The sequence below is a fragment of the Cyclopterus lumpus genome, chromosome 6 (genome assembly GCF_009769545.1).
Source record: "Cyclopterus lumpus isolate fCycLum1 chromosome 6, fCycLum1.pri, whole genome shotgun sequence".
Classification (NCBI taxonomy): Eukaryota; Metazoa; Chordata; class Actinopteri; order Perciformes; family Cyclopteridae; genus Cyclopterus; species Cyclopterus lumpus.
This window is the reverse complement of record NC_046971.1, coordinates 3,204,323-3,226,743: the sequence shown is the minus strand read 5'-3', so window position 1 is coordinate 3,226,743 and position 22,421 is coordinate 3,204,323. Positions and strand designations below refer to the sequence as shown.

The window sequence follows — 22,421 nt, the reverse complement described above, 5'->3', positions numbered from 1 at the left end:
ACTTGCCGAATTCGAGGCTTCACAAAAAAACAGCAATGGGTGACGTCGCCATGACTACATCCACTTCTTATATAGTCTACGCTTCTTCAATACAGCACATTCTGGTTGAACTTAGCTCCGCCCTCTCGTTTCGATTCTGGTTGTAAAAAAAACAAAAAAAAAACAAGATGGCGTCGGACAAAAAAATGCCGAACTCGAGGCTTCAAAAATCTGTAGTCCGCAAACCGATGGGAGACGTCACAGTGACCTTTGACCTTGACAACAGTGGCTTGACCTCAACCCTTTTATTGCAACGTCTGACCTCGTTTGTCTCGCCTCTTTCTCTTTCCTCTCCCTCTGTATCTCACCCCCCCCCCCTCCCCCCCCCCCCCCCCCCCCTCTTCCCCCTCCACCTCAGGGTCACCACATGGACCGGGAGGCCATGAAGTGTCAGGTCCTGACGGTCTCCAACCACAGCTGCGAGACTCTCACCCTGATCGGAAACACCCTGGAGTGCACCGTGCCCACCGAGCTGCGGGCCGCCACCGCCAAGGGGCTGCAGGTGGAGGTGAGACACGCGCGGGACATTTTTTTATTTAGTTATTTTTAACTTGGCACTAAGAGCGGAGAGAAAGGTTTGATCTGCAGCAGCAGTTTTATTTTTTTTAACGGTTTTAAATTGTTTTTATTGGCTTTTTGTTTTCTCCTCGGATTAACTTGTCACACATTGAGATGTGTACACACACACACACACACACACACACACACACACACACATTAACATATTCAAACATCCGCATAGCAAAACCGTTTATAGATTCACACGCAGGTGCACACACACACACACACACACACACACACACACACACTCTCGTCATTCCTTTGAAGTAGAGCAGCAGCGAACTGGTTGAACGGGTGAATTAATACCGACACGTTGAGATCATTCTGACCTTCATCTCGATGTAATTTGCTTTGTTTCAATCGTTTCATTGTCTTCACGCCGGCACGCAGATTCTTTAGAAAAAGATTCCTGGAAACCAGCGGAATTAATTTACTGCCTTTTATATAATGATGTCCATTGTTAGAAAGACAAACACCTCTTGAAGCGAGACACTACGGGCGAAAACATCGGGGTTTTTGACCGTTTCTTTAGTGGAAAGAAAACATTAAAAAAAATACACATTTGCATGTTTATTTTATTTATTTGTCTGTTTGTGTCTGTAGATTTCCCCTAAATTCACAAAATTAGGATAATGCTTTATTTGCATATTTTAAACATAACTTGCAATACAATAACTCCTCCTATTAATGTGAGTGATGAAGTGGTGAAGCTTCATTTTGATATCTATGAGGTCATGTTTTGACCCTAAAATACAATAACTTACACATTCAAATATTCTGAAGCTTTATGCAGAGGGGTTTGTTCACACAGCATTCAGAGACTCATTTAGCCACATTTATTAATAAAAACTATATATTCTGAAGCTTTATGCAGAGGGGTTAGTTCACACAGCATTTAGAGACTCATTTAGCCACATTTATTAATAAAAACTATATATTCTGAAGCTTTATGCAGAGGGGTTTGTTCACACAGCATCCAGAGACTCATTTATACATATTTATTAATAAAACTATATATTATGAAGCTTTATGCAGAGGGGTTAGTTCACACAGCATTCAGAGACTCATTTATACACATTTATTAATAAAAACTATATATTATGAAGCTTTATGCAGAGGGGTTAGTTCACACAGCATTCAGAGACTCATTTATACACATTTATTAATAAAAACTATATGTTATGAAGCTTTATGCAGAGGGGTTAGTTCACACAGCATTCAGAGACTCATTTATACACATTTATTAATAAAAACTATATATTATGAAGCTTTATGCAGAGGGGTTAGTTCACACAGCATTCAGAGACTCATTTAGCCACATTTAATAATAAAAACTATATATTCTGAAGCTTTATGCAGAGGGGTTAGTTCACACAGCATCCAGAGACTCATTTAGCCACATTTATTAATAAAAACTATATATTATGAAGCTTTATGCTTTTTTTTTTAATGTCTTTTGATGATATTTGATCATTTTTTGGGGTGATGTGAAAATAAATTACAAAAATTCCCTCAAAATCTATCAACAAAATGAAACAATCATTTTAAAAATGTTTACATTTCAGTTCTGGAAAAAGTATCCAAATTGGGCACATATTCAAAAAGAGAAGGCCTCATTTGCATATTTAAAACTTATAATACAACAAAATAATTGTCTTAATGTTAGTAATAAACTGTGAAAGCTTCATTGTAATATCTGTTAGCGATTATTTCATTTTTCACCCCAAACCCCTCACTAATATTCCTGTGAGCCAATAAAGATTCTCCAACATCTGATCTGAGACCAGTGGATAAAGCCCTTTGTAATGCTTTCATATGAAAAGCCCCCCCCCCCCCCCCCCGCCCCCCCCACCCCCCCTGTTTGTATTACCAGGCTCACGGGAGGAATTTTAGCAATAAAAAGTATCGTATCGAATCCCACGCAAGTATATTTAAACATATACATTTTAACTTAGTTAAGACATTAATAACAGCTTCAGGTTATTGTTGTGAGTGTTTGACAATAATAAAACAGGAAGTGCCGACAGGCGTCACGCGTTCCTCCAGCGGATCGTTGACGTCCATAACCCTCGATAACCCCTCCGGTCCTCATGCAGCGTCGCTTACGAAGGAGGAGAAACAAAAAGAGAATTTATGACCCGCTGTGTTGAGTGAGAGGAGCTCAGCAAGCAGCTGTCTTGTCACTTGAATGTAATTCACGAGGCGTACAGTACACACACACACACACACACACACACACACACACACACACACACACACACACACACACACACACACAGCGCCGTTTACTAATGAGGGTTCAGACGGGACAGACGTGGAGCACCTGGGACTCTGAAGGCTGCGATCTGGAGGAACTATAGAGACCACCAGATTAATGCAGAGTGAAGCACTCTTTTCCTTCAGGCCCCCGAATGCATCGTTATCATGACCGTAAACAACCGTAAACAACAAACACGGCTGTTGTTTACGAGCATGGACCGTTTATGAGAAGTGGACCGTAGAGACGTCTCTGGTATACGACCTGTCAATCACCTTGTGGCCCCTCCCTAAAGCATTCCCTGCTATATGTTCTACTATGGACCATAATTTACTAAATGAAGGAATAAATCAAGAGAGAGGTAGAGTCATTTTATAGAGACTTCTATACAACCAGAGGAGTCGCCCCCTGGTGGTCAGGAGAGAGAATGCAGCTTTTACACATGAAGCATAGACTTCTATACAACCAGAGGAGTCGCCCCCTGGTGGTCAGGAGAGAGAATGCAGCTTTAACACATGAAGCATAGACTTCTATACAACCAGAGGAGTCGCCCCCTGGTGGTCAGGAGAGAGAATGCAGCTTTAACACATGAAGCATAGACTTCTATACAACCAGAGGAGTCGCCCCCTGGTGGTCAGGAGAGAGAATGCAGCTTTAACACATGAAGCATAGACTTCTATACAACCAGAGGAGTCGCCCCCTGGTGGTCAGTAGAGAGAATGCAGCTTTAACACATGAAGCATAGACTTCTATACAACCAGAGGAGTCGCCCCCCTGGTGGTCAGGAGAGAGAATGCAGCTTTAACACATGAAGCATAGACTTCTATACAACCAGAGGAGTCGCCCCCTGGTGGTCAGTAGAGAGAATGCAGCTTTAACACATGAAGCATAGACTTCTATACAACCAGAGGAGTCGCCTCCTGGTGGTCAGGAGAGAGAATGCAGCGTTAAGTCAAATCCTCATCTGCAATTCCCAAATGCAACACGTCCAACAAACTAATTTGAGATTTAAAGATTACCTCCAGCCTCCGTTCTCCAGACCAGACGGTATCGGCCTCATCGCTGTTGACTTGTGAACTGGCCTTCGGAGCCTGTATCTCAGGGGATGGTTAGCCAATATCCCTTAGCTCCAGACTCACACACACACGCACACACACACACACACACACACACACACACACACACACACACACACACACACACCATCCCATCTGCAGCAGCAGTAGAAACCTCATTTCCACTAAACCTAATAATAGCAGAAGCAATATCACTGATGTAATCTGCCTCCAGACAGACTGTGTGTGTGTGTGTGTGTGTGTGTGTGTGTGGGAGTGTCTGTGTGTGTAGGCGTGTGTTTGAGGGTGTCCTTGTTGACCAACTGTTACACATGCGATGGAGAGGTCTTGTGTATGTTAATGTGTGTGTGTGTGTGCGTGCGTGTAGTTGTGTGCGCACCTGTGTGTGAACCTATAAACGGCTTGTAGTGTGTGTGACTATGTTAATGAGTGTGTGTGTGTGTGTGTGTGTGTGTGCGTGTGTGTGCCATGCATCTGAATGTGCCACTTGTTACTGTACCTACGACGTCGGTCCCGCTGACCTGGGATTCAAACTGAATCTTCATCCAGATCTTCAGATGCTGACCTCTGACCTCCTTCCATGACCCCTCCTCCCCCTCCCCCCCCCCCCTCTTAGTGGCGCCAGGCGGACTCCATCCGCCACCTGGGCAAGGTGACGCTGGCTCAGGAGCCGGACTACACGGGCCTCATCGTGGGCTGCGTGTGCGTCAGCCTGATGCTGCTGCTGCTGGGAACGCTGCTCATGTGGAGGAGGAACAAGCACATCGACGGTAGGGGAGGGGGGGTCACGGAGGGGGGGGGGGGGGGGGGGGGGGAGGTGAGGTGCAGCCAGAATATTGGACTATATAACATATAACATAAAAAAATTAAATATGTGAGCGGGTCCCGATGAAAATAGAAGTAACCTTTAAAAACAGTTCCTATGTGAAGTCACTCCAGCAACAATGTGTCGATTTATGCTCGTTACTTGCTTTTCAAAATAAAGTTCCCGTCTTAAACTGGAAGTGATAACATACGAAAAAAATCTGATATGAAGAGATTTATTTTAGTATTCAAAGTGTCGGGAAAAGTCGTGAAACCTGGAAATTAATCAGCATTTTAATACTTTATGTCTCCCTCCTCCCTCTCCTTCTACGCTCTTCCTTCATTCCTCCATCATTCCTTCTCTCCTCTCCTCCCCCTCCTTCTACGCTCTTCCTTCATTCCTCCATCATTCCTTCTCTCCTCTCCTCCCCCTCCTTCTACGCTCTTCCTTCATTCCTCCATCATTCCTTCTCTCCTCTCCTCCCCCTCCTTCTACGCTCTTCCTTCATTCCTCCATCATTCCTTCTCTCCTCCCCTTCCTCCCTCCTCCCTCTCCTTCTACGCTCTTCCTTCATTCCTCCATCATTCCTTCTCTCCTCTCCTCCCCCTCCTTCTACGCTCTTCCTTCATTCCTCCATCATTCCTTCTCTCCTCTCCTCCCCCTCCTTCTACGCTCTTCCTTCATTCCTCCATCATTCCTTCTCTCCTCCCCTTCCTCCCTCCTCCCTCTCCTTCTACGCTCTTCCTTCATTCCTCAATCATTCCTCCTCTCCTCCCCCCTCCCCCCTCCTCCCTTCCTCCCCCTCCTTCTAGATCTCTCCGAGGTGTGGTACGATGGTCGGGGTCACATCCAACATCTGGACCGGCTGGCCAACGCGAGGAGCGTCAGCCCGACCAACGAAATGGTCTCCCACGAGTCGGTCGACTACAGAACCACTCTGATGGAGGGTACGCCCCCCCCAACACACACACACACACACACACACACCTGACATCTTCTTGCCCCGCCCCCCCCCCACCTACCTGCTTACCTCCCTTACCATGCTCTGAACTAACAACCACAGGCCTGAGGAAATAACTTGTTTTATTAAGTTGAAAAGGTTACGTGTATTTATTTATTTATATTATATAAAAGAGAGAAGGACAGAAAGGGAGAGAGGGAGGGAGGGAGACAGACAGAGAGAGAGAGAGAGAGGGAGGGAGAGAGAGAGGGAGAGAGAGAGAGGGGTGGGAGAGAGAGAGGGAGGGAGGGAGAGAGAGAGAGAGGGAGGGAGGGAGAGAGAGAGAGAGAGGGAGGGAGAGAGAGAGGGAGAGAGAGAGAGGGGTGGGAGAGAGAGGGGGAGAGAGAGAGAGAGGGAGGGAGAGAGAGAGAGGGAGGGAGGGAGGGAGAGAGAGAGGGAGAGAGAGAGAGGGGTGGGAGAGAGAGGGGGAGAGAGAGAGAGAGGGAGGGAGAGAGAGAGAGGGAGGGAGAGAGAGAGGGGGAGAGAGAGATAGAGGGAGGGAGAGAGAGAGAGGGGGAGAGAGAGAGAGGGAGGGAGAGAGAGAGAGAGGGAGGGAGAGAGAGAGTGTGGGTGAGAGAGAGAGAGTGAGGGAGAGAGAGAGGGGGGGGAGAGAGAGAGAGGGGGAGAGAGAGAGAGAGAGAGAGAGAGAGAGAGGGGGGGGGGGAGAGAGAGAGAGAGAGAGAGGGAGAGAGAGAGAGAGAGAGGGGGAGAGAGGGAGAGGGGAGAGAGAGAGAGAGAAAGAGAGAGAGAGGGAGAGGGGGGGAGAGAGACATGCGGTAGCGACTCATTAATCATACTCGTGTTTCGCTCTAACACTTAAGACTAGAAACCTTTTGGCAATAAAGCCTTAACTTTAAAGTAATCTTAAGAGTCACCTGTGGTTTCGGTTTCTTGAACCTGGATCCTGAGGGCGTGAGGAGGAGGGGGGGCTCCATGTATTATGATCCTGAGTATTAAGGAGCAAAGCAATTTTCTAGCGTTTAAAAAAAAAAAAGTGCCTTCAAATCTGAGTAGATAGACTTACTAATGAACTGAGGCGCGTCCTCGGGGGGGTCGGGGGTGTAAGTGTGTAAACTAGTACCTGAGGTCTGTCTGCTTCTCTGGAAAAGGATTTACATATTTATATTTATATATAATAATAAAATAATTAAAATTATATATATATATATATATTTATATATATATATATTATTTAAATTATTTAATTATTATTATAATAATTATTTTACTGTTATATTATTTATATAATATTTATATATAATAATAAAATAATTAAAATTATATATATATATATTATTTAATTATTATTATAATAATTATTTTACTGTTATATTATTTATATAATATTTATATATAATAATAAAATAATTAAAATTATATATATATATATTATTTAATTATTATTATAATAAATATTTTACTGTTATATTATTTATATAATATTTATATATATTTAAAAGGAGGATAGATTTTTTTCCGGTGGTGTAACACACCATGACCCCCTCGCTGACCTTTGCCCCCTCTCCGATGCTTCCCCCCCAGATCAGGGCACCGACCGGCCGTGCCGGGGGGCTCCTCCCATCTACGGGGGCAACGGGGAGCTGCTGTCTCCCAGACTGAGGAGACTGGGAGGCGGGCTGAGTCTGGGAATGGAGGGCGAGCTGGTGTCCCCCTTGCTGGTCCACATCGACCCGTCCTGCCTCCACCCGGACCTGCTGACGGAGGTGCAGCACGTGGTGATCGCCAGGGAGCAGCTGCTGCTCCACCTCAACCAGGTCATCGGCAGAGGTCGGCAAATATACTTCCTCCACTGTTAAGATAGAGCGTTGTTTAAAGTGCTATATATTATTTAGGGTCAAATATTTCAGGTTTATAGAGCTGAATCGTGGATTTTGATTATTAGCCACAGTGTCGTAACAATCCATGGTGGACTTACCAGAAGGGCTAAGTCCCGCCCCCTTTCTGGTGGAAAACCACAGCACCTTATTTTAGAACGAACTCGTACGTCAACGGTCGAGAGACAAATAAGTGTTTCTGTTGAATGTAAAAATGCATAAATTTCCCGTGGATTTCCTATAAAAAAAATGGCTGCTAATGTGCACAAATAAAACATCGAGGCAGACATTTATGAAGCTTTCAAAAAATAGTTTCAAATAGTATCCCCCCCCCCAAAAAAAAAAGTGTGTGGTGGTGGGGGGGGGGGGAATACTAACCCCAAAAAGCATTATTCCTCCTGGGGAATAAATCTGAGAGTTATGTAAAAAGACGGAGCTTAATGGACCGCTTCATCGAAACCACGAGCACTGAAGTCGGAGAGTTAGACCCACGGATCAGATTCAACTTCAAGAGGTGAAAGACCCTCTACCCCCCCCCCCCCCCCCCCCCCCCCCCCCCCCCCCTGAAGAAAAGAGCTGCATTAGCGTAGGATGACTGGTTATCAGCTAGTATTCCCAGGCTCCATTGTTTGGGAGTCGTAATCCGACCCTCCTCGGACTTTTAACGGGGACGTGATGGGAGAAACGCCGCGCTCATTTCATTCCCCTCCGCCCACCTCGTCTGGGGTGAAACCCTCACGTCTTAAGAGATATAATTCAATAAAAACGCACCACAAGTCAGGGGTGCGTGGGGCACTACAGTGCAGCTTCATCCTGGGTTACGTGAGGGGGCAGATTTACTGTGAGGGTGACGGTAACTTAAGAGAGTCTGAATTAGCTGTTGAAAAAAAACACGTTTTACTTGCATTAAAAAAAAACCCTGATGCCTGTAAACATTCTTTCTTATTTATATATATATATATATATTGATATCTATATATATATATATATATTATATATTTTTATATATATATATATTCTAAATATATCTAAATATATATATATATTTATAGCTATACATTTTTTAAATATACATATTATATAAATATATATATATATATTTAAATAAATCATGCTGTGATCACGGAGCCAACTGCCTTAATCACAGTGTCTTTGTCAGATATATATATATATATATTTAGATATATATATATATTTAGATATATTTTTATATATATATATTCTAAATATATCTAAATATATATATATATATATTTATATACATTTATAGCTATATATTTTTTAAATATACATATTATATAAATATATATATTTATATATATTTAAATAAATCATGCTGTGATCACAGTGTCTTTGTCAGCTCCCCCGGCTCATCCATCACGAACCAGCACGTTACGCAACGGGCCATGATCAGAATCACATTTGAGTTTGTTATTCGGTGCGTTCGAGGACAATCTGGTCGCCACGATGCACTCCGCCCCAAAATAAATGTGCACGTGTCATCGCCGATTATCTGGGGAAGGTTTGATCAAAGTCCGCCAAATGTAGTCACTTTATTATCCTGTTTGTGTATGTTTTCGGTTTTAGGTACGATTTAACTAACTTCTTGTCCAATAAAAAGGTATTTTTTTCAACATTGTTTCTGACTTTGATGAAACATGTGGAGCAAAACCATAAGCTTTGTCAAAACTCGTGCAATGTGGAGCTCTCGGGGCCGGCCAACAATATCAGATACTTAATTTTCCTGATTTAAAAATACTCAAGTTACATTTATTACTGGGCTCCGTAGGAGGGAGACTGTGCCATGGGAATTTCAAAATAAAGGCGTATCTTAAATTTTTGGGGGTTGATTTGTAAGGAAAGGATTTTACGGGCCTCGAACGCACGGGATGCCGAGTTCGCCGGCGCTGACTAAACGCGTGTTGTAACCTGCAGGTCACTTCGGCTGCGTTTTCCATGGGACGCTGCTGGAGGCGGACGGCGAGAAGCAGCACTGTGCCGTCAAGTCCCTGAACCGTGAGTACGAACCCCGGCTTCCCTTAACTGACCCTGGTGGTGGGGGGATTCTGTTACATTTTATTTTAAAGCTGTGTACGATTTAGTGGCATCTATTGGATGCAACGCAGCTAAATACCGCCATCCATCCCATAATAACACTACTTTAGGAGCGACCGGGGTTTTGCACTCTGCAGCGACTAACGTCGCACACGTTTCACGAGCGTAACCGAGGACCGCGGCGGCCTTCGGGTAACGTAGAAAAGGGTTTTCGCTTTAGAGCCGGTGCTTTTCGGGTTTGTCCTTTCTGGGCTGCCGTAGAAAACGTGGCGGGGTGCAACATGTTTGTGTTACTTAAGTATGGAAGTTACCTTTTTAAAGAAAAAAGAAAACATTTGGGTTAAAGTGACAACTTTCCTGGTTGAAAACCCGACCGACCTCCATCCAATCAGGACTCTGCTGCTCCTTCTACTACGTCACACACGTTTAGATTTTATAAGACGCCATGCTAGGTTAGGTTTAGGTTTAGGGGTTAGGCTTAGGTTTAGGGGTTAGAGTTAGGGGTTAGGTTTAGGGGTTAGGCTTAGGGGTTAGGTTTAGGGGTTAGGCTTAGGTTTAGGGGTTAGAGTTAGGGGTTAGGTTTAGGGGTTAGGCTTACATTTAGGGGTTAGGGTTAGGTTTAGGGGTTAGGCTTAGGGGTTAGGCTAAGGTTTAGGGGTTAGGCTTAGGTTTAGGGGTAAGGTTTAGGGGTTAGGCTAAGGTTTAGGGGTTAGGCTTAGGTTTAGGGGTAAGGTTTAGGGGTTAGGTTTAGGGGTTAGGCTAAGGTTTAGGGGTTAGGTTTAGGTGTTAGGTTTAGGGGTTAGGCTTAGGGGTTAGGTTTAGATTTAGTGCTTTCAAGAGCATGTAGTCTTATAACTAAAATAATGTGTTGACTGAATGGGAAGCCGTGTTTCTGTCACAAGATTAAGTTCAACAAAACGACCGATTTAAAGTGACATTTTATCACTTTCTTATCATTTTCTTATATAGGGACACACACACACACACACACACACACAGTCAACACACTCCTTGTCCAAACATATTCACATCCAGCCGTAATCATTCTCCATCCTCCATCTGCCTATAATGCGTATATTTATCGTATGATATCACGACGCATCCAATAGCATTAAGGAGCAGCCCGGGTCCTTTTGGTGATGGTGATTAACGAGCGTCCCGCGGTGAGGACGGCATCATGCTGCCCCTTAATCGTGTAACCTGTCAGTCGCACCGGGGGGGAGATGGATGCCGGAGTAATGTGGAGGAAGAGCTCCACCGAAACACGGTTGGGACGGGATGAGCTCGGCCTGCCGGGGTTGTGTCCTCTGGGATTTGGACCTTTTTTTATTAAGTTTGGTGCCGCGTCAGTTTTATTTTGGGTTCTTTTGTTATATTTGACGCTTTTACCCCGATATATATATTACTTAGACGTTTTGTTGAAGACAAAAGACCCAAGGATAGATTTCCAGAATTATATGACGTCAGTTTTTACTTTTAAATGGAGGCTGTGGAATCAAACGTCATCTCTTTCTGTCTTTAGGGGTGGGGGGGGTGGGGGGGTTTAAGGCCAAACAGCTGGTTTCTCCAGGCATAAAGAGCTTCCATCTCTAACCAGATTACAGCAGTCAGTGGGGCTAAAGTGCGGGACATCAGGGGGCAGGGATGCAATTGGCAAATGGGAGTTTGGCGTGGGTCAGGTCTGGGTGAGGGTATTTTTTATTTTTTTACCATCATCATCCCTTTTGCCCCCCCCCCCCCCAGAAGGTATATAAGGAACGACCTTCATGCAGCAGAGATGCTCCATGTCTTGAAATGCAGTACAATAATATATCTCATTTTTTTCCCATGAAAGGCATCACGGATCTGGAAGAGGTGTCCCAGTTCCTGAAGGAGGGGATCATCATGAAGGACTTCAGCCACCCGAACGTCCTCTCCCTTCTGGGAATCTGCCTGCCGCCGGAGGGCTCGCCGCTGGTGGTTCTGCCCTACATGAAGCACGGCGACCTGCGCAACTTCATCCGCGATGAGGGACATGTATGTACAGGAGAACACGTGTACAGTATATTCTATGGAGATGAAGCTGAACTAGAAATGGTGTCAAAAGTCAGTAGTTTGTCCCCCAGTCCTCTGACGGTTGTTTTTACCAACAGAACCCAACCGTGAAGGACCTGATGGGCTTCGGGCTGCAGGTGGCCAGAGGGATGGAGTATCTGGCCAGCAAGAAGTTTGTCCACCGAGACCTCGCTGCCAGGAACTGCATGTGAGTTCACATGAGTGTACAGACCAGTATAAATACATCAAGGTCTCTCTCCTGACCACCAGGGGGCGACTCCTCTGGTTGTATAGAAGTCTATGCTTCATGTGTTAAAGCTGCATTCTCTCTCCTGACCACCAGGGGGCAACTCCTCTGGTTGTATAGAAGTCTATACTTCATGTGTTAAAGCTGCATTCCCTCTCCTGACCACCAGGGGGCAACTCCTCTGGTTGTATAGAAGTCTATGCTTCATGTGTTAAAGCTGCATTCTCTCTCCTGACCACCAGGGGGCGACTCCTCTGGTTGTATAGAAGTCTATGCTTCATGTGTTAAAGCTGCATTGTCTCTCCTGACCACCAGGGGGCGACTCCTCTGGTTGTATAGAAGTCTATGCTTCATGTGTTAAAGCTGCATTCTCTCTCCTGACCACCAGGGGGCGACTCCTCTGGTTGTATAGAAGTCTATGCTTCATGTGTTGAAGCTGCATTCTCTCTCCTGACCACCAGGGGGCGACTCCTCTGGTTGTATAGAAGTCTATGCTTCATGTGTTAAAGCTGCATTCTCTCTCCTGACCACCAGGGGGCGACTCCTCTGGTTGTATAGAAGTCTATATAAATGACTCTACTTCTCTTGATTTATTCCCTCAGTAAACATTGTAAACATTAGTTTTTGGTCTCAATCTCTAGTTTCAAGTCTTCTTCAATACAGCGTGATGTTCATTTAGTAAATTATTATATATCTACTACGTCCACTCCTTATATACAGTGTGTGAGGTAGGAGATTTCCATCTTCCATCTTTTTCATTGGGATATTTTATATTAAAATGATGATATATCATCAAATACAGCTCGCCAGTGCTGTCGAGGAGATGAGAACGAACACAAAAGAAAGAAACAATAAAATCCAGTATAATAAAAAAGGGATTCTTTTGCCCCCGACAGGCTGGATGAGAGCTACACGGTGAAGGTGGCAGACTTCGGCCTCGCTCGAGACGTTTACGACAAAGAATATTACAGCGTCCACAACAAGAGTGGAGTCAAGCTGCCGGTGAAGTGGATGGCTCTGGAGAGTCTGCAGACGCACAAGTTCACCACCAAGTCAGACGTGGTGAGGGCTCAAAACAACAACAACAACAACAACAACAACAATGTGACGTAAAACAACTTGATGAAAGTGTGCTTAAAGTGGACGACAGCAGCAGGACGAGAGTGGGAGTGAAATGTTCTGGTTCTTCCGTGTAGTGGTCCTTTGGCGTGTTGCTGTGGGAACTGATGACCCGCGGGGCGCCGCCGTATTCGGATGTGAACTCCTTCGACATCACCGTGTTCCTGCTGCAGGGGAGGAGGCTGCTGCAGCCCGAGTTCTGCCCCGACGCCCTGTGAGTGTACTCACACACACACACACTCTTACACACACACAGACACACACTTATATCTGTACCAGGGGGCGCCAACAAGGAGCGTCTAAAAAATATATATATATAAGTCACTTTATTTAAAACTTCCATCCAGTCAAATTTACAGATACTCCAAACGCCTTCTGACACATACTGACCACCAGGGGGCGACTCCTCTGTATATGCTTCATGTGTTAAAGCTGCATTCTCTCTCCTGACCACAAGGGGGCGACTCCTCTGTCTATGCTTCATGTGTTAAAGCTGCATTCTCTCTCCTGACCACCAGGGGGCGACTCCTCTGTCTATGCTTCATGTGTTAAAGCTGCATTCTCTCTCCTGACCACCAGGGGGCGACTCCTCTGTCTATGCTTCATGTGTTAAAGCTGCATTCTCTCTACTGAGTGAAAATATCCATGCAGCCCAATAAAAGGACAACAAATATAACATTTTCATGAGGATATGGAAGCTGGAATTTTTCTATCTTTTGTAAATGACAAATGTAAATTGGTAAAAACACAACAATCCCTTCGCCTATGGTGTCATTTAAATAGCGGCGATGACTGCGGCAGAAAACGTTATTAAACCGCCACGAAAGCAAGACAAAAGTTATTTTGAGATGTACGACTCGGCGCTGTGAGAAGCTCTCAACACTTCAATCGTCAAATCGTCTCTCAGAGGGCAAAAAGGGACCCCTGATATATACATACGAGTACTCACCTGTCATCGGCCTCCTCCAGCAAAGGGCCACGCCTCGTTCGGTGTGAGTGATGTGCGCTGTGGAGCTGCACTTAAACAGGAGGGAGGAAAAAGGGCATCAGGGGGGGGAATCGGTGGAGGTGAAAGAAAGAGCAGAATAAGCGATTGGAGTCATAAATAAAAACCACTCGAGTCGAGAGCATCCGTCATCCCCCCCTTTAGCGCCGGTCTGAAAACACGCCGGCGGTCGCAAGTTCACGGTTTAAAAATCGCATTTTTTAAAATTTTGTCTCTCTTTCGTCTCTTTTAACTCATTGTTATAAAAGAGGTGAAACAGGAGGAGGAGGAGGAGCGACATTCCTTTAAATCAACGTAGTTGGACGGTCGCCGCGGCGGCCATTTTGAACTCTTCCGTTCAAACTAAACCCGACTCGCGGCTCATTGAGTAACGACTACGACCAGCAGTGGGAACACAGTAGCGAGCAGAGTGAACGAGTAAAATGCAACGAATGAATGCTTCATTCGCTCTCTCTCTCTCTCACCAATGTAGCGTTAGAGCATGGTGGAGTTAGACGGATGGCTAGCTAGCTAGCTTGCCTGCTAGCCATCCGCTCGCTCACGTAACAACAATCTTGGCTCAAAGTGTGATCACGAGGGCCACTGTAGTGTAGAGGGGGGGTTCAGGTGAGGGAGGCAGAGGCCCAAAGGTCACGGGCTGTAAGTTAAACAGAAACATCAGCGAGGGGGGGTGGGGGGGGGGCAAACATTCCCACAATCCTTCACTCTTGGTGATAGCAGCCGCTGGCAGATGCCTCGGACGTGTGGTAACGGGGCCATTCTTCTTCATCTTTAACAATGAAGACGGTGGCTCTGAGAGGGGGGGGGGGGAATATACTAACGGCCATATCACAGACGTCAGAAAGAGTTCTTTGAGACACGTTGAAATAGTAAAGAACATTTCACTTCACATGAGAGGGGGGAATAACTAACGGGCATGTTTGTGGACCACCGTGGGGTGAAATGATCCATTAATATCTATTGCAGCATTTTCAGAATGAATTTAAACTGATTTAAAGAGAAACAAAACGTCAAAAGTAAAATAGCAAATAGGAAAAAGTGTGACCAATCAGAGCAGAGCGGGTTCTTAAAGAGACAGGCGCTGAAACGGAGCGTTTCAAAAGGAGCATGTTACGTAATCTTTAATTTCTAGCTTATCGGTGAACATTTGTTGTTGATTGTTTAGTCAAATAAAATCACATTTGAGAAGCTGGTGTTAAACAACGACTCCCCTCGTCTCCCCTCCAGCTACACCGTGATGATCGAGTGCTGGCACCCGAAGCCGGAGCGGCGGCCCTCCTTCTCCGAGCTGGTGACGCGCATCTCCTCCATCTTCTCCAGCTTCAGCGGGGAGCACTACGTCCTGCTCAACACCACCTACGTCAACATCGAGAAGATGAGCCCTTACCCCTCCCTCCTCACCTCCTCCACCAACACCACCCGCACCGCTTCCACCTCCTCGTCTTCCTCGTCCGTCCCCTCCACGTCCCCGCCGACCCAGACCGCCTTCTTTTACAACGCGGAACGGGACTGCTGCACCTGAGAGGGGGGGCGGGGGGGGGGGGGGGGGAGGCAAAGACTCATGAGCAAAGAAGGAAGCGGTGAGGTGATAAAGAACTACTGTAATGTACTTATGCCAAAACACTGGACACTGTATGCTGAGGAAAAACACGTTCTGACCGTTCGCCCAATACATAGATCGTCTGACCTTTGACCTGAACCGACTTGGGCCCGCCACAAACAATAGGGTCGACCTTATCGACCTTTTCTGACCTTTCCTTGACCCCTCCCCCCTCCCCATCCAAGGGGAGCGTGAGGTCAGCCGTCCCAGCGGTGATTACGCAACGCTATAAAAAAAAGACAGAAGCACGAGTCATCAAAAAGAGAAAGAGATCTCATGGACCCCCCCACGGGGAGAGGATCCACTTCCTGCTTCTGGTCCTCTCTGGGTGGCTTCGATACGCAGGATGTGGGCTCGGATCCCTTTTTCTTATCTTTCTTTCCTGTAATGCGAATGTTTGACTGATGGCCTCCTCCCGACCAGCCATGTGCAGGTTGACAGGTGAAGGGCAGCGGAGGTGTGAGGAGGCCCAAAACAACCTGCTGCCCGTGTGCAGTTCACTGGATGCTTTGTTTTGTGTAATTTTTAACCCCCCAGAAGGGTCAGAAGCATCTTTTGTTTTTTTTATTTTGTACATTTTTTGTTTTTAATGAAACGTCCCATCATGTCAACATGCACACACACACACACACACACACGTGTTAGTTTTTTTTTTTGGAAGGTTTGAGGTTGTTTTTTTTAAACTCGTGTTTGGTTCTGTTCACCTTTAACATTTCAATTAATTAAATATGAATTAAAATTCCAAACAAAGAGCTGGTCGTCCACTAACGGCTCAATGTTGAACCCTTTACCTCCGTGTGGCTCTCAGCTGTATATCACTGTATGTTTATGGCGACGAAATATTGTTCATGTACCAGTGTGTTTATGCAAAATGTTAAGCTTCATTTATGTTGCACTTTTTTGCCGACCGTATTTTTTTTACATTTCTTTTTAAAGCGTGCTGTACAGTTTTTTCTTTCTCCGTTCCGGGGCGGCCATTGACTTCCATTCATTTCTGTGCGATATGAAAATCTTCATCTCAGTCGTCATCTAGTCTACGAGTAGGTTTGGTCAATAATATGTAAACATAAAAAAAAAAAAACATAAGACACAAAATAAATGAAAAACACTTTAATTTTCAGTCTCACAACTTTTACACAAACAAATGACATTAGCAAAACAACACAGAAATGTATTTTAAATGTTTACGGCAGTATATCATAACGTCATGTAGAAATGTGCCAATTGATCATCTCGATTGTATATAATTGTATATAAATTGTATAAAAAGTATGTAGTAATCTAACTACTGATGTCCTAGATATGAGTCTCTACAGATATCAGCGTATTGATTCCACGCTAGAGGTGTTGTGATGTTCCGGTATTGACAATAACTGGGATATTAAATGTTTTCTTAAATTTCATGTTAATAATGCACGTGATGACATCATGCCCATAATCTCCACCTCCCTAAACTCGTATTTTGAGTGTAATTATTTTTGCCGAAAAAGTGACAAAACGTAAAATCTTTTGACTAATAGCATTTTATATATATATATATATATATATATACAATTTTATTTTTTTTCTGTGCCTTTAGCAATAATATTGTTCTTGTGAATTCTTTTGGCCGGGATAGTCGTGTTATTGTGACAGCCCTGTTCCACACTGTTCCAAAAGAAGTGACGCCTACGTTTCCCACAATGCAACAGTGACATCGCCTGAGGCATTTAATCAGATTTTCTTGTTATTTCCGGCCCCCGAAAAATATAAACATATAGAAAAGTGAAAAGTGACGCGCAACACAAGGTTTTTCATATTCCAACGGAAATGAATGTAAACTGATGGCTGCTTCGAACACACACGTTTAAATCACGATTTAAATGTTTCGCATTTGTGTTGCAAAATGTGCCAAAACTTGCAAAAAAAAAATCTCCGCTGAGGTCAAAGTTCAGCGGATTATGTTTTTTTTCTTTTTTTTCTTCTGAATGGCTGCTGATGCGACCATTGACAGGACAGGTATGAATGTTTTGCTATGACAAGAGAAATCGCTGTACTATATATTTTTGTATCGACGACGAGCCAAATCAATCATCACTGCCGTCTTGTAACCGTAGCGACGGGATCTGTGAGGGTTCGGGCGTCTCGCTGAACGAACCGGAGCCACCCGCACGATGCCCAGAGAGTCCCTTTGATCATGTGACTCGTGACACTGTATGTTCTGTGTGTGTGTGTGTGTATGATTCTGTTGTACATATATAAGAAATCCTGAAGGTACATGTTCCTGTGTAATGTCAGTGTAATAAAGCTTTATAAAGCTTTATAATGTCACATCTTTTTCCTTTTCTTGTCCACGCACTGGTTGGCCGGTGACCTCTGACCCCTTCACCTGTCGCTCCTCTTTCTCCCTTTTGAGCCCCGGTCTAGACCTCCCTCCCTCCCTCCCTCCAGTCGTCATAGAAACCCCCCATTCAGACATGTACTTTTTATAACAACAATAGTGTTGCTGCTAAAAGAAAGAACCGTATAAAAACACAATTGATGAAGTGAATGCAACGTGAGTAACCTCCACTCCCTGTTCCTAATCCCCCCCCCCCCCACCCCCATGTTCTCTACCTGTGTCAGCGTGTGTGTGTGTGTGTGTGTGTTGCAACAAACACGGCCACACGCGCGCCTCGAAGGGGGAAGTTAAACGGGGATGGTGCAGGTTTTTCTTTTGTTCGGGGAGTCATCAGGTGATTCAGCAGCATCGGTATGCACGCACACACACGCACACACACACACACACACACACATCTTGCTCATTGATGGAGAACAGTTTAAATTCAGTAAGTTAACGATTGATTTGGACGGGTGCAGGTTTGTTACGCCGCTTTGAGCTTCCACTCCTTACATTCATTTATATTCTATTTGATTCAAACCGTTAAAAGAAGTCAAAAGTGGAAACAATCCCGACTTTTAGACGCCATAACGGGTCAAACTCCCAAACACATTGGATCCTCCATTTTCCCATGATGCAACTCTCTCTATCTTCTTTAGTTTTTTTGCGACTTCTCCGTCATGAAGTCGTTTGAATTGATCCGGCGATGCAGAACAATGAAACACGGGAGAGCTGCTGCAGCTGTTCTCACCCCTGATGAGTGAACAGATCTCAATGCGTGACATCGGGGTGGACTTCCCCTTTAAATAGTAAAACACTGGACCGGCCACATCGATAAAGAAGCTTCTTAAGCATGAATTAATCATTAACAACAACCCAGTGTCCCAATCTTAAAGAACACCGTGGTGATTATATTCTGATGTGAATTGATGTCCTCTGTGATGAAGGAACATGCCGTCTTAACAGACACTTTTCAAGCCAACGGGGGAGGGGAGGAGGGGGGTACCTGAAATATCTTGGGTGAGTATATTTGTAACACACACACACACACACACACACAGCCTTATCCTCCTGATAAAGCTTTTTGACCTGAGTCAACTCACGCTCATTAAACCCTTAATGAGTTTTGGCCTCGATGAGGAACCGGGGAGGTGGATGGTACCGGGTGGTGTAGTATGCCCACCACCCCAAACACACACATTCCTTGGATACCTCGACCCATCACGTATGTCATGCTTTAGCTCGACTCCATCGGGGTTTGAAGGGTTCTCGCCACAGCAGAGGGTTCTGGGGTCGTTGGCGCCCCCCACTGGTTGTGCGTTGCGGCTGCACCTTGAGGGGACTCTTCATCCAGAGTGGAGGTGCTGGACATGAAAGAGACGTACTTTAACTTTGAAGCGCCGCAGTGACTCATGCTGCTCTTCTCCGTTATAAAAGATCACAATTAGTGCTCGACTACGATGATGAGTGAGCTCATAAAACGACGAGGAGCGTATTACAGAGAGGTTTGTTTATGTTGTGTTTACGGGGCACAGTTCAGAGTGCTGTACAGGTGCATGGAAATGTTCTAAACACGAGACGTTAAGGAACGATTACTATTTTTATAATAACAAACTGCAACAGTCAGCAGAAGAAGAGTTCTGATTTGTTATTTTGCTCCGAGGATCTGAGGATTGTAGAACTTTCTCTGCTTTTCTAAAAGTCCATCTCCATCTGCATCATTCACATGAACAGCAAAAGGATTCAATAGACACGAGAGGACCGTTCCCTATAATAATAATAATAAACTGCACCAGAAGAAACAAGAGCAACACAATAAACACGGTAATGAAGAAGTGGTTGTAAATCTAATCCCTCCGACGGGGACAGACAGCAAACAAGATAATGTCTGACATCCACAGAAGCCGTAGTAATTATGATTAATGACATGATTAAATCAACAACTCTATTCATTAAAAACACAGGCATGGTGAGCAGGGCTGCCCTTTGGAAACCATTTCTATCCAACTGAAGCGCACAGTGACACACAGCGTGGTACAATACAACGAAAGCTTCAGTGACGCAGGAGAGGTTTAGAGTCTGACGGTTTGTGCTTCAACCTATTTATGAACAAGTCAATGGACGCCCTCTTGGATGCCTCTGAAAGGGAGAAAATATGAATAAGTGCCATACAGGCAGAGGAGGTTCTGCACCCTCGTGTCCCAACGCATGCAGCAAAGAACAAAAATAGGCCAACAAAAAAAATGATAGAGATGCAAAACTGCTACAAAGAGAGATAAAGCAAATCAACGACTGCGAAAACGTGGCAAAGCAACCACAAAGAGTCACAAAGCAACTACAAAGAGTCGCAAAGCAACTACAAAGAGACGCAAAGCAACCACAAAGAGGCACAAAGCAACCACAAAGAGTCACAAAGCAACTACAAAGAGTCACAAAGCAACTACAAAGAGTCACAAAGCAACCACAAAGAGTCGCAAAGCAACCACAAAGAGTCGCAAAGCAACTACAAAGAGACACAAAGCAACCACAAAGAGTCACAAAGCAACTACAAAGAGGCACAAAGCAACTATAAAGAGTCCCAAAGCAACTACAATTAACGTCAATCATAACGTAAGAGAAGAACCACCAAGCAGGCCAACGCCAACGGCATCGAGTTCTGTTAAAACACAACATGATTTCTGTATTCCCCTCACGATGAATCATGTGTGTGTGTGTGTGTGTGTGTGAGAACGAGGCCTTAAAACCCCATAATTGAACATGGTGCGATCCCCACGGGCTGAAGATGTTCAATCTCCTCCGAGCTCAGCGGGTCTTAGAGCGTGACCTTTGGGGATGAGCTGGAGAGAAAGTTTGCAATAAAACGTGAGAGGAGACACGTTTAGTATCTGACTCGTTTTAAAAGGTGAGAGGAGACACGTATCACGTTTAGTATCTGACTCGTTCTAAAAGGTGAGAGGAGACACGTAACACGTTTAGTATCTGACTCGTTCTAAAAGGTGAGAGGAGACACGTGACACGTTTAGTATCTGACTCGTTCTAAAAGGTGAGAGGAGACACGTAACACGTTTAGTATCTGACTCATTCTAAAAGGTGAGAGGAGACACGTGACACGTTTAGTATCTGACTCGTTCTAAAAGGTGAGAGGAGACACGTTTAGTATCTGACTCGTTCTAAAAGGTGAGGAGACACGTAACACGTTTAGTATCTGACTCGTTCTAAAAGGTGAGAGGAGACACGTAACACGTTTAGTATCTGACTCGTTCTAAAAGGTGAGAGGAGACACGTAACACGTGGAGTGTCTGACTCGTTCTAAAAGGTGAGAGGAGACACGTAACACGTTTAGTATCTGACTCGTTCTAAAAGGTGAGAGGAGACACGTAACACGTGGAGTATCTGACTCGTTCTAAAAGGTGAGGAGACACGTAACATGTTTATATCTGACTCGTTCTAAAAGGTGAGAGGAGACACCTTTAGTATCTGACTCGTTCTAAAAGGTGAGAGGAGACACGAGACACGTTTAGTATCTGACTCGTTCTAAAAGGTGAGGAAACACGTAACACGTTTAGTATCTGACTCGTTCTAAAAGGTGAGAGGAGACACGTTTAGTATCTGACTCGTTCTAAAAGGTGAGGAGACACGTAACATGTTTATATCTGACTCGTTCTAAAAGGTGAGAGGAGACACGTGACACGTTTAGTATCTGACTCGTTCTAAAAGGTGAGAGGAGACACGTGACACGTTTAGTATCTGACTCGTTCTAAAAGGTGAGAGGAGACACGTGACACGTTTAGTATCTGACTCGTTCTAAAAGGTGAGGAGACACGTAACATGTTTATATCTGACTCGTTCTAAAAGGTGAGAGGAGACACGTGACACGTTTAGTATCTGACTCGTTCTAAAAGGTGAGAGGAGACACGTAACACGTTTAGTATCTGACTCGTTCTAAAAGGTGAGAGGAGACACGTAACACGTTTAGTATCTGACTCATTCTAAAAGGTGAGAGGAGACACGTGACACGTTTAGTATCTGACTCGTTCTAAAAGGTGAGAGGAGACACGTGACACGTTTAGTATCTGACTCGTTCTAAAAGGTGAGAGGAGACACGTAACACGTTTAGTATCTGACTCATTCTAAAAGGTGAGAGGAGACACGTAACACGTTTAGTATCTGACTCGTTCTAAAAGGTGAGAGGAGACACGTAACACGTTTAGTATCTGACTCGTTCTAAAAGGTGAGGAGACACGTAACACGTTTAGTATCTGACTCGTTCTAAAAGGTGAGGAGACACGTAACACGTTTAGTATCTGACTCGTTCTAAAAGGTGAGAGGAGACACGTTTAGTATCTGACTCGTTCTAAAAGGTGAGAGGAGACACGTAACACGTTTAGTATCTGACTCGTTCTAAAAGGTGAGAGGAGACACGTAACA

The 22,421-nt window shown here is 44.7% G+C and overlaps 1 protein-coding gene across 1 annotated transcript in view; it reads left to right on the top strand.

Annotated features, from left to right (window-relative positions):
• met (MET proto-oncogene, receptor tyrosine kinase) overlaps positions 1 to 17,849 on the top strand; it is a 59,313-nt gene extending 41,464 nt beyond the window's left edge. The window contains exons 12-21 of the mRNA XM_034535899.1: positions 398 to 547; positions 4,550 to 4,703; positions 5,551 to 5,685; positions 7,281 to 7,526; positions 9,509 to 9,589; positions 11,463 to 11,644; positions 11,761 to 11,870; positions 12,806 to 12,971; positions 13,106 to 13,242; positions 15,262 to 17,849. Coding sequence (XP_034391790.1) covers positions 398 to 547; positions 4,550 to 4,703; positions 5,551 to 5,685; positions 7,281 to 7,526; positions 9,509 to 9,589; positions 11,463 to 11,644; positions 11,761 to 11,870; positions 12,806 to 12,971; positions 13,106 to 13,242; positions 15,262 to 15,556 — 1,656 coding nt within the window. The 3' untranslated portion in view covers positions 15,557 to 17,849. The remainder of the gene's footprint in view (positions 1 to 397; positions 548 to 4,549; positions 4,704 to 5,550; positions 5,686 to 7,280; positions 7,527 to 9,508; positions 9,590 to 11,462; positions 11,645 to 11,760; positions 11,871 to 12,805; positions 12,972 to 13,105; positions 13,243 to 15,261) is intronic.
• The last annotated feature ends 4,572 nt before the right edge of the window (positions 17,850 to 22,421 follow it).